The 17,846-nt window shown below is 26.2% G+C and overlaps 1 protein-coding gene across 1 annotated transcript; it reads right to left on the bottom strand.

The window, feature by feature from the left end:
* Positions 1 to 9,779: 9,779 nt before the first annotated feature.
* LOC113872109 (aspartic proteinase nepenthesin-1) lies at positions 9,780 to 11,567 on the bottom strand. Its single transcript, XM_027509386.1, has one exon. The coding sequence runs from the start codon at positions 11,253 to 11,255 to the stop codon at positions 9,897 to 9,899; it is 1,359 nt and encodes a 452-aa protein (XP_027365187.1). The 5' UTR covers positions 11,256 to 11,567; the 3' UTR covers positions 9,780 to 9,896.
* Between the last annotated feature and the right edge of the window lie 6,279 nt (positions 11,568 to 17,846).

Below are 17,846 nucleotides of genomic sequence, written 5' to 3'. Positions count from 1 at the left end.
AATATTTTTAAATTATTTTATTAAGTTACATAAAATATAATTCAAATAAATTTAAAACGAATAAAAATCATGAATTATATTTTCATAGATTTATTGTAAGTTATTTCAAACAGTTCTATTTACTTTTTAGCATGAGTGATCATGGGTTTATTTTGATTTAATAACTTAACTAATTTAAATTAGTTCATAAAATAAATTAAGTGTTAGTATATATACTATGTGCCTTTATATTAATAATATATTTTTACATCACAAGTTATTTTAATAAATAAAATATTTTAAATTAAAATTTTACTATAAGACTATGGTGATGTCTTTAGAATAATAAGTATATTTTTGCATTATATCAAGTAAATGACTTGATTGTAAAATTTTGTTTATTATTATCCTTAAAATATTTTTAATCAAGCATTATTATTAATATTTGAGACTTAAGACTAGTATGTGAGTGAAATGGTGATCGAGCTTCATAAATCATGAATATAAAATATATCAAACCTTTGTCCAAATACATGTTAAGAGTAATGATATATTTGATTAACGAATTATATAAACATTAAATAAATCGTTATATGAGTATCATAAATAGTTGTCAATATGATAATGATATATTTGATCCTTTGATATGAATTAATTATGATTCTTATAAAACAAAATATATGTTTAAAACCCATCAAATGTCACTGTAATAAGGTGATCATAAAATTAGAGACTAAATATGAAACAAATTGTGTTGATGAATGTAAGTGATTAGATGAAATTTGTTCCTTGTATGTAATGAGAACAATATCTACAGAACGTTAAATAAAGTCAAACTGTAAAATGCATGATTATGCTAAGTAAAATAAATGAGATATTTATTAAAAAATGTTTACTTAACTATCAAAAAAATAAAATTAGACTTTACAAGATGATATGCTTCATGCCTTATGTTCAATTAAACATGAGAACAAATGGACTAATAGTATAATTTACATATTGTTACATGAATATGCTATATCGATTTATTGACATTTTTGATATTTAAAAATAATAAAATATTGCTAGATTTCTCTTATTATTTATGATATTAAATATAAATAACTTATATTTAAATATTGTAATCTAAATATAAAAAGAACTTATAAAATTGTACACAAAAATAAATATTCTAATAATTAAACTAAAATTATTAGTTAATTAGGTCAAAACTCGTAATTAATGAGTTAAGGAATTGAACCATCGTAAAGATTTTCTTTCTAACTGTGACCACACTCACTCTTACAAAACTACTGACATAAAATAACGAAGAGTTTTAACAATTTTGTTTGTGTAAATATATAGAGAAATACAATTATAATTATCACATTGACTAAAACTGGATACTCTAAATAAAGTTTGTGTATATGCTTGTTTTGAAACTATAATAATTACGTAAGAAGCCAAATCAAAGTTTGTTTAACTTTAGTGTGTGTCAAGAAATGAAGTTACTTGATAACAAGAGAAGATTTCAAGTGACATACGAAAAGAAACGAGTATGGGGACCATACCGTAACCCCTCGCACAAAGCTGAATTAAAAGGAGAAATGAGTGATCATTTATCATTGGCCGGCTAGTGGTGGTGCGTACTGGTGCTGTATTTAGAACTATTTAAACATTATAAATTAGTAAGAAATTATTCTAAATTAAAACTTAATATTAAAATATATATGTATTTGATTAAAACTAAAATAATATAAATTAAGATTTTTGTTGTCTCTAAAATATCTGAATTTCTCCCCTAACAGTACGATCTCTCCTCTGCTTGTGTTCTAGACTTTACCACTTTGATGTTGATGCCAACCATTGCCTGAGCATTTGCTGGTGAGTATGAAAATGGCTATAATTATTTTCGTCCTTTTTCGTACTGCAAGAATTGTTTTAAAATGCACGGTAAATAGGTTTACACTTACAATTAGTTAGAAGTTATCACTTTTAAAATAGTTATTACAAATTTCAATAATTTTAAATTACATAACTGTTTGTAATTAGAAGATAAAAAAAAAATTATATTGTCTGTATACTATATATAATTAAATTCTAAAAAAATATCCTTCCACAAATAAATTTACATAAATATATTCTATTTAAAAGGCATGTTTGTTCCTACTCATATACGTTTAAAAGTAAAATAACAATGTAAACAAGAGTGGGATTGAATCAACTATTAAGATCAAATAAGGCCAATCAAAATGCCTTAACTTTAATTTTTGTTGATAAATTATCATTGGTGATACATATGTAAGTATTATATAGTAAATTATCGTTGAGTTTCGAAGCATACTAATTCAATCAAAATTTGCATAAGCTAATAATTTTATTTTGATGATTTAACTTCTTTAAAGATATCTTGTCATAAAATATATATATATACAAAATATAACGGTTCATTTGATGCAGTTATTAGTTTTCAATTTTTTTTTTAATTTTTAAAAATATAATATATTCAATTAAAATAGAGTCAAATTATTTATATTTCATTTTAAAATACTTTTTTACTAGTGAAAGTACAATATTTAACTCTCTCGTGTCTTTTGAAAGATGCACAATTTCAACTATAGTGGTAATTGGTATTAATATATTATTTTAAATAATTTACATTTAAAATATTATAATATTTATTATATTATTATTATATTAATTTTTTTATCATTTTGATACATATTATTTATATTTATTAAATGAAAATAACTTTGAATAAAAGTTAATGTTTCAAATAATTTTATTATATACTATCTATATTTATCTTAAAATAAAATATCATCGCATAACACATGCTACTATAATTAGTTTAATTTAGAGTTTTAATTTATGCACTGTTAGATTTAAATAAAAGGATGGAAAGTAAATGAATTTACTCCTATATATTTATAATGGTTAATTATACTCATTAAATAGAGGGTTATTTTATTTATTTATTTATTAAAAAATTTCTTTTCGAATTCTTCTATTTTTAGTGTATAGTTAAAATTGGGTCAGAAAAAAATTTAACCCAATTTTTGCTTCTTTTTAAAATATTGAATCAAATATAAAAAATGCATACAAAATATTTTCCATTGCTCTTTGTTTTCTCCCAACCAAACATTAGTTTAAAAATCCCATCTATATTCAAGGACAAAAGGCTAACAACAGAATATAGTGGATCATGAATTCTTGCTTAGTATTGGAGATATATAGTTTTTTAATTTGATAGAAGAGGGGAAAATATCCACAAACAAAATTCAAAACCCTTGCTTTTAAGTTATAATTATTTCATTTTTTTCCAGTTATCTCATTTTCTCTCCTTCGATCCAAATATTGGAAACTCATTTTAGTAAAAATAATAATAAACATATAACCCATTCTTATGTCGCTTATATTATAAGAATCATAGTAAAAACTTTATGTAAAAGTACCATTATTCTTTTAACTGTGCAACACTTCAATGAAAGTAGTCAAAAGTGTGAGATCCACAAAATACATGTTCCTTTTTCTTACTGAACCTATTCAATAATTGGAGAAGATCCTTCCCCAGTCAAAAGCTACATGCTTCACGAACACAATCATGGATTCATGGGACTCCCTCTCTCTCTCTTGTGTGTGTGTGTGTGTATTGGAATGTAATCATAATTAAGCTTCTAAGATATGAGGGTGATATATTATATATATGGTCAAAGTGTTGTTTGATATCATAATCTTACCAAACGATTGGTTAGGAAAGAAAGTAATTGACGTGTTGACATTGTTGTCTTGAAGAATGCTCTCCTCAAAAGTCTACGGGGTAAGACTACTATTTTAGCTAACAGGCACAAACAAAGACTAGAATATAAATTCGGCTTAAGAATGAATGAGTGATTGGAATCGTCCCCAATATGCTTTTTACAAAAGGAATATTTGTGATGCAATGTCCAAAGGCATTGGAACCATTGGATGTGACCGACCATAGGAGTATAGGACCACCCACTCCACCACCTTGTACAATACAAATTAATATGCTTTTTAATGTAGTTCTTCACTTGACTTTTGTTCTGTATATTCGGGTTATTGATAGATATTTTATCAGATTTTTGTTTAGTTTATTTTAGTGCTCTACTTTATTTCTCAATTATAATATTTGTAAGTGTTTTTAAATAAAATGGTCAAAGTGTAAAGTATGGCTATTTTAACATTATCCTAATTAAAAAAAATTAGCAAAACAAATATGCACACCTAAAAGTAACAATTAATAAAAAAAATTAAGATAATATTAAAATAACTTCATCTTATGCTTCCACGTATTTTTTTTTTCTAATTATTTTCAATCCATTTTAAACTTTTGATCGAGTGATTAAAGACTTGCTTGTTTTGAAGTTATAAAATTAATTTTTATGTTTCTAATAAAAAGTAGACATTTTAATAAAAACATATAGTTAAAATTAATTTACACATATATTTTAATTATGTTTAACTACTCAAAATTAATTTAATTATAATTATTTTTATTAAACTTTCAACCAAGCGGACACGAAATTAACATATAAGTAATGTAAACATAAGAATAACTCAAAAAACTTATTTTAACAAAACATGATAAAAATTTAATTATTTTAGTAGCCGTACCATGCATAAATATTTTATTTTAAAATAAATATGACATCAAAATCTATTATTAAAATTGAAGATATAAAAATTGAGAATTTTACATGATTATAAAATTAATCAAATATAATATACTAATAAAAATTAAATAAATTATAACGTATATTTTAACAAAAATGTAATTTATATGTATAGTATAATGTTAAAAAAATATAAATATAAAAAAGAATACATATTTTATGTATATGATATTGTGATAGATAAAAAAAGAGTAAAACACAAACTTAATATTAAAAATAAATTCTCATAACTTTTTGATTACATGGTGACCAGCAGCTATTAAAGACAGAAAAGATTCAAAATGTGTAAGTGTTATTAGAGTAATGTGAAATGAAAATAAATAAAAAGTTAAATATAAATATTGAACAAACATTAAAAGCTTAAATAAATATAAGGTATAAGAACTTTTTTAAAGACGGTCAAATTATAATAAAAGAAGCCAGAATTTTAAAGGATGAGAGAAACTTTCAAAATAATTTAAGTCAAGATATAAGAGATAATGAAAAATTTCAAAATAAGTTCAATATTCAATGTCATAAATGCAACATGTACAATTATTTTAATTAGAATATAAAACACATATCCAGTGCCAAACTGTAATAAATATGATTATTATAGTTAAGAATGTTATGTTAAACTATTAAATATTAGAAAAAGTCACGCTCAAGTTGTAGAAAATAAAAATAATATAAAGGCAAAGTATAACATGAAGTCAGTGCTCATTACTAGCATGCAATAACTAAAAACAATGATAATAAATGGGTGTTAGACACAAGTTACAGTAATCATGTAAGTGGAGAAAATAATTATTTTTTTTACTTAGATGAAAGCTTCACAACTACAATTAAGCTTTGTAATAATTCAAAATTTTTATGGGAAAAATGAAGGATTCTCATTAGATTGAAGGATGTATCTTTGAACTATATCTATGATGTATTTTATGCACCTATATATGTCAAAACCTCTTGAATGTGGGACAACTAGTGGAGAAAAGTTACGACTTATGATTTATTAAGAAAAGATGAACTATAAATGATATGAATATGGTTTTGATAGCAAAGACAAACATGTCAAGTAATATATTATTCTCAATGAACATCAATTATAATGTTTCCTTGTTTTGCAATTTTATGATTATAGATGATAATTGGCTTTGGCATTTGCAACTTGAGCATTTCATCTTTCAAAGAATCAAACAAAAAAATGCTATTTGGACATTTGCAACTTAGCTAGATGACAAAGCAAAAAAAATGTATTTTTGTTGGTTACAATAATGAAACAAAATGTTATAAGTTGTATAATACAAATATCAAAAAGGTAATCATAAGTTAAGATATCACTTTTAATAAAAATGAAGTGTGGATTGATCAGAAAAAGAACAAGAATTACTACTAGTAATAGTAAATGAGGAAATATAACAAGAAAACAAAGTTGATAAGCCAATAAAATACTAAAGATTAAGAGGAAACAACATTTGAATCACTACCTCATAGATATCCACATCAAGAGCATCGTCCACCTCCCCCTTACAAAATTATGAAGTTGGTAGAGATGATGAACCTGATGATGGAGAGGAAGAAATTACTCATTTTGTTTTATTTGTTGATTGTGATCCTATGACATGTGGAGGAAGCTACTAGTAGCTAACCATTGGATTAAAGCAATTAAAAAGAATAATACATGTGAGTTAGCTAGTCTTCCAAAGGAAAAGAAACCTATTAATGTTAAATGGGTATTCAAGACAAAGTTCAAACCAAATGGAGAGGTAGAATGTTTCAAGGCACAATTATTGGTAGCAAATACAAACAAAATTATGGAATTAACTACTTTGAAGTATTTGCTCTAGTTGCTAGAATAGATACAATACCTATGATTCTTTCTATTGCTGCTCAAAATCTATAAAAAATATTTCAAAAGGATGTGAAGTCTACATCCAACAACTATAAGATTACATAGAATAAGGATATGAAGATAAGGTATACAGGTTGAAGAAAGCATTTGATGAGTTAAGGCAAGTGTTTAGAGCATGGTATACACATATAGATACATGCTTCATTGGCAATAGCTTTCATAGGAGTCCATACAAGCATGCTTTATATATCAAAACTAAATAAGGGTGGAGATATTATTATTGTTTGTTTATATGTAACACCTAAATTTAATTTTTCAAATAAATTAATTTTACAAAATTAGAAATAATAAAATTTTTTTTTATTCAAATGGTTCTCAAATCATGATTCACAAAAACATTTCAAAACAGTGATAGATTATAATTTGTATCAATCCTTGCTACAGGACTTTAACAAATACACCAAATTTTTAAAATAAATTTTCAACATACTGTACGGACTTTTCACAATCATATTCATATATGTCCACATCATTACACATATATACACATCGTCCTCATGTCAATTAACACACCTCATAGGGCAATCCTTATTATTATTATTATTATAATTAAATAATATTACAAAATTTGGAGTGTTACATTATATATAGATAATTTGATCTTCACCAACAACAACTCCAAGTTATTAGAAGAGTTTAGAAAAAAGCATGACTACAATTTGAGATGATAAATATGAAGTTAATATCTTATCTTTTAGTCATAGAAGTCAAGCAAACAAATAAATGAATTTTTATCTCACAAAATATTCATGAATACACTCTGACAATTCCATTGACAAGCTATTAAGCAAATTTTGAAGTGAAGCAAATTTCACAATAGATTTTTGGAATTTAAATTTTGAATATTTGCTTTCATTTTTATTTTTAATTATAAATTTTAAAATTTAGTTTGTTTAAAAGTTTCAGAAGTTAGTTTCTAAAACTGCTATTAACTAGTTATTCTAAACATTAGATGTACAATAGCTATCATATCAATTTAAGTGATAAATATAAATATATTATTATAATATAAATAGGTAGCTTTTCATTATTGTAGTAATAATATTTTTGAAAAATAAAATAAAGAAAAACACCAACGAATCTAATTTAATAACAACATCTTGTTTAAGCAATTCATTATTTATTGCCAACACTGCCATACATATTTTTGGAATTGAATTTTCAAAAAATTTACTTTCAGAATTAATTTTTTGAAAGGCAACAACAGTGACACTTCTATCTATTTAATGTTATCTTTTTTTTTTTTAAAAGGAAATGAAAAATTATATAAATAACTAACTTCGATCGAAGGAGATTGATGAAGCAATGAGAAAAGTTGTTTGCTGGTATAAATGCCGCTGGAGAGGAAGAGAACGATAAAAAGAGGAACGAAGAAGAATAAAGGCAACGAATAAGTGGCAAGAAATACAAAGAAGTGAACCGGAAACTGAAGGGAGAAAAGAAGGGATAATTTTAAATTATAAAAAATATATTTTTGAAAATCAAATTACAAAAATAAAGTATAGAGTGCAAATAAAAGAATATGTTTTTCTGCTTATAGTGCAAGACAACATGCAAACAAAACGGCCCTTATCTATGAGAAGTTTATGAGTCAGTTTGTATAACAATTTATTGTAATTTCTTTTCTTACAATTTCTTTTAATAATTAGGCTCATATTTTCAATATAAATGTTAGAAAAAATTAATATATAATTTAACAAATTTAAAACAAATTAACAGCATCAATCATTCAACGAATTAAAATATTAAAGTATTATCATTCCATCAAATAAATTTAAAATAAACATTTTAATTACTTTTAAAACAAACTCTCTTTGTCATATCAAACCTTTAAATGTAATAAAATAACATTTAAATATAACTATTTTTACACTTAAAGAAGAAGAAAAATAATACTACTTTTAATTTTTTTTATAAGAAACAAAAAACTAAATCTCTAAAATCATAAAAAGCAATTAAGTCACTTATATTTTCTATAAATATAAATTTTATTTTAAAAATACTCATGATATTAAGTTTTGTAGTTAGTAATTTATACAATTAATGATACTAATAAAAGAAGAATATAAAAAAAATTTAACAATTAATAATTCTTGAATCTATCATTTATTTTTTATAATAAAGAAAAAATATTTTATTTTATTTTTTATAAAAAAGACTGAAAGTAATACATAAATAGTCCAAAACTGCGCGGGCCAAACTTCATAAGGGCAAGAGCAAGATAGGAAGTGAGTTTTATTGAGCTAAACCAAAAAAAAGCTTCAGGCCTTTAAATTTAAGCCTAATTATCATTATTTTTTTTATAGTTATACTTGGACTCGCTAAATTGGATCGATGACTTTAATTATTAGATTCAAGTAAGAAATTGTTTCTTGCAAACTGTTGAAATTGAATTGCATGTACATGTGTACATTGTTGTATCAAATAAGTATAAATATAGTATTTTGGGTATAGCAAGTGTTCTCTTAAGCTTAGATAAAACAAAATAAATTAAAATTAAAAAATGTATAATTAATTTAAATGAAACTTACAAAAAATAAAACGATTATTTAAAATTATAAAGAAGATATATATAATGCATATAAAAAAATAAAATTTAAAAGAAAGTAAAAATGATGTGGGTTGTTATCCTTTTAGAAAGCACATACTAAAAGATTGAATCTAAGATGGAGTTGCCAGATTTCTTACAAATTTTGGGGCCTTTCAAGGATAGGTGGGTTTCTTTATGTTGCGTAATAAGTTGTAAAGCTTTGCAGGCTGCTTTCCGAGCAGCACGTCTTGAACATAATAACAGTTAATTATTGTCTGGATGTCCATAATGGTTAAGTAACAAAGAGGTATAAAATTTATATATGGTTATGTTACATTTAAATATTAATATAGTATATAATATTATATAATTATTTTTATTTTTAAATTATAGATATCTTAAATATGTGTGTGTATATATATATCTTAAAAAACTAAAACAGGCATAACAGGTGAAACAGTTCTTTCAGCTTTATATGATAGAAAGTGAAAACATTTTTAATTTCAAAGTGGGTGGGATGTTGAGCAACCAATGACCATAACTTACCTACACAATGGTAAAATTTATAGTAATGATAATATATCAACTAACGTATGCAATGTAAATCTAAAAACGTTCTCGTTTCATGATCAGGAATTCGGGATTAATTACTAGCATGTTGTGCTGCTCCATTTGAATTGGTCGTAGAGTAATGTTCATATTATTAAAACAACTAGGAAATTCAATCATAACAATATGAGTTTGGCAACAGAAAATTAAACAAACAAGGCAAATAAAAGACATATTGATCGGTGTATTATACTGTATATCTCACGCACGCTCACAACTGATCACACGATGTAGGGATAAAAGAAATGGTCTCCTCCTCAAGATCATGGTTCACCAAAATGTTCTGCTGTTGAACATTGCCAAAGATGGACATTCCATTGGAAGCTCCCATGGCTAAGCAAGCCACTCCTAAGTTTGAATCACCAATCATGTAGTTCTCAGCAGGTAACTCCAAATCCCCACCTTTGAAATGGAAAACCAACTTGGGAATTTCCACTTGGGATGACCCAGATGGCAAAGTGAAACAAACATCTAACCCAGTTGAGCCTGATTTGTCCACAGGAAGTTGTGTTTGAGATATGAACTCTTTTTTGAGTGCATCAAAAGCTTTCTGTTCTATGTAGGAAATTGTTGTGCCAGAGTCTATTATCACACCCCCACTACCATCTTCCCCCAGATCAAAGGTGGACTTTTCAATGGACAATCTAGTGTCACCCACTGAGATACCTTCAAGAGAAAGATAATAAAAAGATGGTTGTATAGGATTTTTGAGAAGAGGGGTTGTGACTGCTGCTTGTGTGCCATTCACACTTGCAAGAGACCCCAACAACAAAAGACTGGTTTTTGAGTCATCCATAGAGGTCAAACAGTAAGAGAATTTGGGTTCCTTAAGCTGAGAAACCAAGGACAAAGGACCACGCCCAAGCCCAACCAACCCTGAAGCTTGTTCAAAACCATCTCCTTCATTATCTTCTCCACAACCAAAACCAATGTTGTAAACCGAAACTTGGTTCCCAGAGTCCCCAAAAGTGAAGGTCTCAGTGGCCAAAACACCTTGTGTCACTGAATAGTCACCATATGAATACACATATTGGCACCCATCACTACAAGTTGAGGAAGGTAAGGCACTACACAAGTCACTTCCACACGAGACCTTCGAAAACGAAGAGGACTTTTTGGGGTCAAAAATGGGTGTGGGTTGCTTGTAGCATTGGGTGCATGGCTTGCATTGTGTCCATATAAGGTCACTGCCAGTGTCCAAAACCGCAGGGTAAGCCTCTGGTGGAGTTCCAATGGACAACTCCATCAAGTACTCACCGTTCCCTGCATGTATAGGGGCTTCCAATTGTGAAGAATCTTGTGTTGAAGCTGCCAACACCATTGCATTCAGCTTCTGCAGCCTACTCTTTCCACGCTTCATTCCATGTTGAACACGCTCTAGTTTAGTCAAGTTTTTACCTGAATCAACATGACGAAGTGTGACTCTAAACCCATTTGGGTGAGAGTGTGAAGAAGCTGTGTGATGCTTGAGAGTTTTTCTGGATGTTGAGGATGCTGGGTCAACAAAAAGAATCGCCACTAGGAGTGCCACCAATGTAACAAATGATGAACGATGTTGCATTGTAGCCATGACCGTGAGCTTACACAATAATAAGACTTTGTGAAGGAAATTATATAAAGTAGGTTGAGTGAAGGACAAGCGTGATGAAGAATAGTGGGAATGTATATGAAAGGTTTGTTGCTAGAGAACTGGTCTTATATTAATTAACACACGAAAATTTGATGATCTTGTAACGTTCCCTTCGAATGTGGTGGAGATGATAAAGGGAATTCCCTTTTGAAGAAGACCAAGAGGCTAAGAAGAGGTGAGTTTTGGGTTGTCAAGATTTTATTTTTCTTTTAAAAAATAAAATATTTGTTTCAGTGTAAGAGTTAAAGAGAGACGTTGATGATGAATGGAGGTTGAGATATCAGCGTAGTGTCGCAACAAGTACCGAGTCTTGCGTTACGGTTGGTGAAGATTTTATATCCGAAACGTATCTAAAGCAACATTATTGTGACAAAAGCCAAGAGTCTCTAACACGTACGGTTAAGAGTTTTTGGGTTAGAGGAACGCCAAGTTTTGTTTTGTTTGGGAGTGAGAGGGTGGCTTAGCTTAGGCAATGATCTATTTGTATACTTGTTGAGCGAATATTACGTTTACATGAATCAATACATGGCTGACTAATTTATGAGCAATCATGAACAGTGATTACTATCTATGTTGATCATGAATTGGGTGTACCACAATTTATATAAGTCATTAAACCCGAGGAAAAGTTGTGTAGTTTATAAAATAAGCTAGTATAAATACATTTTTTTAGCGTATACCTACGCCTTTTTCTTCTCCTTTTTGCTCTCCTACCCACTTTTTTCCCCTTTTGGTTTCGTCCACAATTGGATTTTAATCTAAAAGTTGTGAAGAGATTGGATTGGATAGGTTGGGTGGACAAACTGGTTTACTAATTGCTCCAAAGAGTGGAAACTGAGCTTGTTTCAATTCCACGCATCTGTGGAGAGGAAAAGGTAGGTTGATGAGCCCTTTTTTGTTAGGTGAGAGGGCCTTGGAGACTAAGATATTATGCCAATTAATTTATTAATCCCTTCATATTTATTTACAACTTTATATGCCATTGGTCAAAACTTTAAATATGTTTCATATTTAAGTGTGACTTTATTAATTAAGATGCATCATTACATTCTCACACATACGAGTACATATATACGACTTTCCAAGAAAAATGTATATAACTGATCGATGTTTTTTTTACCATTTTCGTGCATATAATATGTTTTAAAGATGAACAACAAAGTTAGGAACCAAATGATCACTAGACCTACAGATCCACCTCAATAATTGGCATGAAAGCGTGACTTGTTTGCACCCCAGCAGAATTAATGCAGCAGTATCATAACCCCTGTTAGCGATAGTGTAAATTGTTAAACTCCCCAAACAGCTCAAAATACCTAATTCTTGTGATTATGAATTTTGAAACCCTACTTGACTGCAGTACAAAAATGAAAAATCCAATCATTTTTTTCTTCACAAAAGTCTATAATCATTTTTATACTCATCTAAATTTTTAACATTAATAATTTAATTAAACTATATAGTGGTTATACTTATCTAAATTTTTAATGTACAATTATAATAAAAAGGTAAAATATAAAAATTGGGCCTATTTCTAGGTCTGTACTTTTTTTTTTTGTTATAAAATCAGTTGCATAAGTAACAATATAGCTTTATTAATTAATAACATATTCAAAATAATAATGTGAAAATATAATTTTGAAATTCATAATACATTATGCACAATTAAAATTATATTTAACTTGTATAACAATTACATGATTACTTTTCCGCGTAAATTTAAAATTCTATGTTAAGGTGCTGATAATATCCAATGTAAATCGAATATATATATATATATATATGTATATGAAGTTAACTTTTCATGCTTACATAATCATATATTTATAAAATTATAATACTTATTTATCCTTGCATGAATTTATTTTTGGAAGTTACATCTTATTATGTTAATATAATTATAAGTTTAATATAAATTTTAATTTTATATGAAACAATTTTATATAAAAATAGTATAAAAATAATAATGAACTATTTTATTTATCACTGTCTAACTAAATTAAAAGTAAGAATATAAACTTGGAATTATTTAATCCGACTCAAATCGCTTATAATCATTCTGAGGTAAATTATATTAAAATTTTTATTAAAAGCATAAAAATAATTTGCATTTTTTATAATCAGATTAAATAGTATTTTGATTTAAAAACTATCCAAACTAAATCGGAAACATCTTATTCAATAGCACTGCAGAGTTTATAAAAGACAAATTAATGGTTCTCCTAAAAACAGGAACAGGCGTTACACATTTTTGTCATTTGTGGTTAGCAAGTGTCCATTTGATTTGAAATGGCATAATCAAAATTGAGTGATAGGTTAAGGAAGATAACCTCAACAACAAAAAACGAAAGGTTAAAAAAGGGGGCGGGTCCAGAGTCATATTTGACCTGTTGTTCCCTTTGAGTAAAGCTACCTCTTACTCAATTCTAATTTCTAGTATGATATGAATATGATTATTGGTGTTGCGTGCCATCTCTCTTTCATGACTCCCTAATCACCATTCAACCAAGATCCCCATCTCTGCAACTCAAACATAACACTCCATGCTTCAGTCTGTGCTTCCACAACTCTCTCTGCCAAGGGCTGTGGGGTGGATACACTTACATTAGTTAATCATTTTTTTATAGAATACAAGATTCATCAATTTAATTGTTGAATTGTTTGATATTATTACTGTTATTATGAATATTAAATTTTACATGATTTAAATATTTATAAGTATGTTATTTAAAATTTTTTATTTATATTTTAAAAATATATTATCTGTTGAAATAAAATAATACTATAAAATACTTAATAATTTTATTTTTTATATAATTTTATAAATTTAATTTACTTAATATGAATCTTCAAACATATCTCATTCTATACAAAAAAAAATATTAATTGATGTAAATGTGCAAGTTTAACACCTAGATTGATAATTTTACTTTATGTCTTAGGTGTTTTTATGAGCTTAAAGATATTAATAATTGTCTATTATGTATTAATCTTTATTTTAAAGAAGTTTGATTTTTCTTAAAGGTGTCATTTGTCAATTATAATTTTCATGGTCCTAATACTTTTTGGATACCTTAACTCGATACAAAGATTGTGTTTTTTATTTATTTATTTTTTAGTGGTTTTAGAAGAATGATATGTTCTTTGATGAGTAAAAAATGAATATCTATATATCATATTTTAAATTTCATTAATCAATTTTAAAAAGAACAGTTCTATGCTAATTTCTAAAAAATTATCTTTTAAACTCACCTTTTTCAGAAGATGTCATAGAAGCATCATTTTTTAAGTATTATAAGATTAAAGTGGACCTAAGTATAAAATGAACTATATGGATTGTTGTGCTATTATACAAGATTGTAATGGTAAATAGTTAACAATGTTTACTTTTTTTTTTTTTCATGATAATGATGAGTTTATTCGCTCTATGTGTTGAATTGAAAGTAATTTTTGAGTCTCCACTTAAAAAATTATTCTCTTGAAAAAATTAACATTAATTTCTCTTGAGATGTGTTCTATTTTGCAAATATTCATTATCTTATGTAAAACTTATATCGTGTATTTATATGTCATGTTTATGAAGACCATTTAATAGCTTAATAGCTGGCAAACTAGTTTATTTGATATTTTTGTTTAAAAATCTATTTCAACCTATAAATGATCCTCCATATGCATTATTTAGATTTTTAGTTTTAAATAGTTTACATATATTCTTTAATTTTTCTTTACAAAATATATATAAAAGAAAATTCATATATGCATTTTTTTTTTTTGCTTAAAGATGTCATTTGTCCATTATAATTTTCAGGGTCCTACTACTTCTTGGATTGCTACCTTAATTCAATACAAAGATTGTATTTCCTATTATCCATTTTTTCGTGACTTTAGAGTAAAAGGAATAATATGCTCTTTAATTAAGAGAAATTAAGTATATATTATGTTTTGAATTTCATTAGTTAATTTAAAAAGAACAGTTATATGCTAACTTTTAAGAAGTTATTTTTTAAGTTCACATCTTTTTGAGAGATATCATAGAAGCACCATTTTTTAAGTACTATAAAATTAATGTGAACAATAGTTCTAGAATAAACCATATGGATTGTTGTGCTATTGTACAAGACTATAGTGCTAAATAGTTAATAAGATTTTTTTTATTCTCTATGCTAAATTGAAAGCAATCTTTGAAATCTCCACTTAGTCATATTAAAAAGTTATTCTCTTAACAAAATCAAGATTAATTTCTTTTGAAATGTGTTCTATTTTGTAAATATTCATCATATCATGCAAACTTCTAGATTTTTAGTTTTAAATAGGTTACATATTTTATAATTTTTTTTACAAAATATATAAATAAAATTAAACAATTAAAAAATCAGTTCTAAAAATAATTTCAAATATGCTACAATTAATCAATATACATTTTAAAATATTTCATATATTTTAATACTTTTTTTTTTCAAGTTAAAGCTCTTAACTTTATCTTATTACAATTGAATATATTAAAAGTTTCAGGATAAAATCGTTTACATTTGATAAAACTATGAAACTAATAAGTTGGATTACATGAAAGTAATAAGCGACAACTAGTGACTAGGCAAAACTGATCATAAGTAACGAGAATTAGACAAAATTGATCGTAGATAACAGAGATCATATTGAACTGGTAGCAGGCAAAGGGATCAGGTAGAACTAATCAAAAGTAACAATGATTCAAAAGCAATAAGGGATCAAGCGAAATTGGTAAGAGGCAATAAGAAATAAGAATCACGCATAACATATCAAAGGCAATATCAAGCAACCAACAATCTTAGTACAGTCGCAGTGTCGAAATTTCAAAAGATAAAATTTAACAACTGAAAAATGGCAAAACAAGAATTGTACCACTCTAATACCATGTTAAAATTAAGAACGGAAAAAATGAGATAGAAGATTGTAGAATAATGGGTTTGATAATGGTAAGATGAATCTTTCAAGATTGAAAGTCTTGCAGCTTAGAAGAACTTACAAATAATTTATGAAAAAATTATGAGACTTCAACTTATTTTAATAAATTTCTATTATAACTTATTAAAATAAGTTATTTACCGTCTATCCCAATATTTTATTATTAATTTTATGATATAAATTATCGTTTTAAAAAGAATTTATTGAATACGTATTTAAATAGGTAGTTATCCAAACACACTTTAATATGTTTTGATAGATGAAAACTATTAAATTTTAAATAAATTCATATTTATATAATAAAAGTGTTTTAGTATAAGCAATTATTTATAAAACAATTCATTAGAGCAGAAGATCTTGAGTATAAAAACTATTTAATAAGATACACATCTATTGAAAAGATAAAATATATTAAGTGAATATCGTATCATTCAAAATTTGAGTCTTATATGTATATAATATTTTTTTTTCTCATGTTTATATTTAATGTATAGAAGTTTGAAGAGACATTAAAAAAAACCTTAAAAATGTGATTTGTCAAAAAGACATTTGTAAAAATATTTAAGTGTATAGAGCTTAGAGAGGTTTGTACAATCTATTAAACAGAGTCTATATGTTCAAATTTGAATAATGAAAGTCTTGACTAAAGATAAAAAACTAAACATAACTCTATCCTTATTAGGTGAACTACTACAAATTGTTTGTGTTTTTGTTTATTTCTACTCTTAATCATTTTGAAACAAATTATTTACTCAATGTAAAACTATTCTTGCAGTTTTAAATAACTTTTTTATTATTTTTTAAAAAATTAAATCTATTTTCTTGTTTTCTCATTTTTAAACTCCATTGTTATATTATTGATGGTCTCAATTTACAACAGGTTAATCACACCTGTATAAACAAAGCTACAGATAACAAACAAAAGAGAAACTAAGGAATTAGAAAAATTAGTACTACAAAGTCATCTAAGATATTTCAATATACTAGTAAATATAGTCCCTGAAATTGTAAAAAATATCATTTTAGCTCTTGAATTATTAAGCATAAGTTTTTTTTTTTTGTCTTTATTTATGTAATTTCATAAACTAAAATGATCAACATTTTTTATTATTTTAAAGATTAAATTAATAGATGGTCATAATTTCATAAACTAATTTAATTTATTATTATTATTATTTGGCCAACAATTTAATTTATGATTGTTTTTAATGTTTTACAACTTAATTTTAAGAATCACAGTAATGATGCATTTGTTTCTCATGTCTAAAGTGCCTTGCTTCTAAACCGTTCATCTTATTGACTGTGATTTTGCGTTTTCGGTCTCATAGATGTGCATCCATATGATGTTATAAAGAGTAGTTTCTGCATCTTAAACTTGCGTTTAGGTTTAGGTTTGGCAAGAGTTGGGGAAACAAAGGAACTGATTGATTCTATTCAAGCTCCTTTTTTTTTTCATTTTTTGTAAAATAATTTTTAAAAAGAAATTAATTTTAAAAACAATTTCAGAAATTAGAAAAACAAAACAAAATTCGAAATTATCAAAATTTATTTTATTTTTTATTTGTATAGTACTTTCGTATGCTTTTT

This window comes from Abrus precatorius, unplaced genomic scaffold (assembly GCF_003935025.1).
Source record: "Abrus precatorius isolate BTA unplaced genomic scaffold, Abrus_2018 Scaffold10, whole genome shotgun sequence".
NCBI lineage: Eukaryota > Viridiplantae > Streptophyta > Magnoliopsida > Fabales > Fabaceae > Abrus > Abrus precatorius.
Note: the sequence above shows the minus strand (reverse complement) of the source record. Positions and strands in the feature narration are given on the sequence as shown.

Coding starts and splice junctions, on each gene's coding strand:
- LOC113872109 (XM_027509386.1), bottom strand. CDS start 11,255: ATGGCTACAATGCAACATCGTTCATCATTTGTTACATTGGTGGCACTC.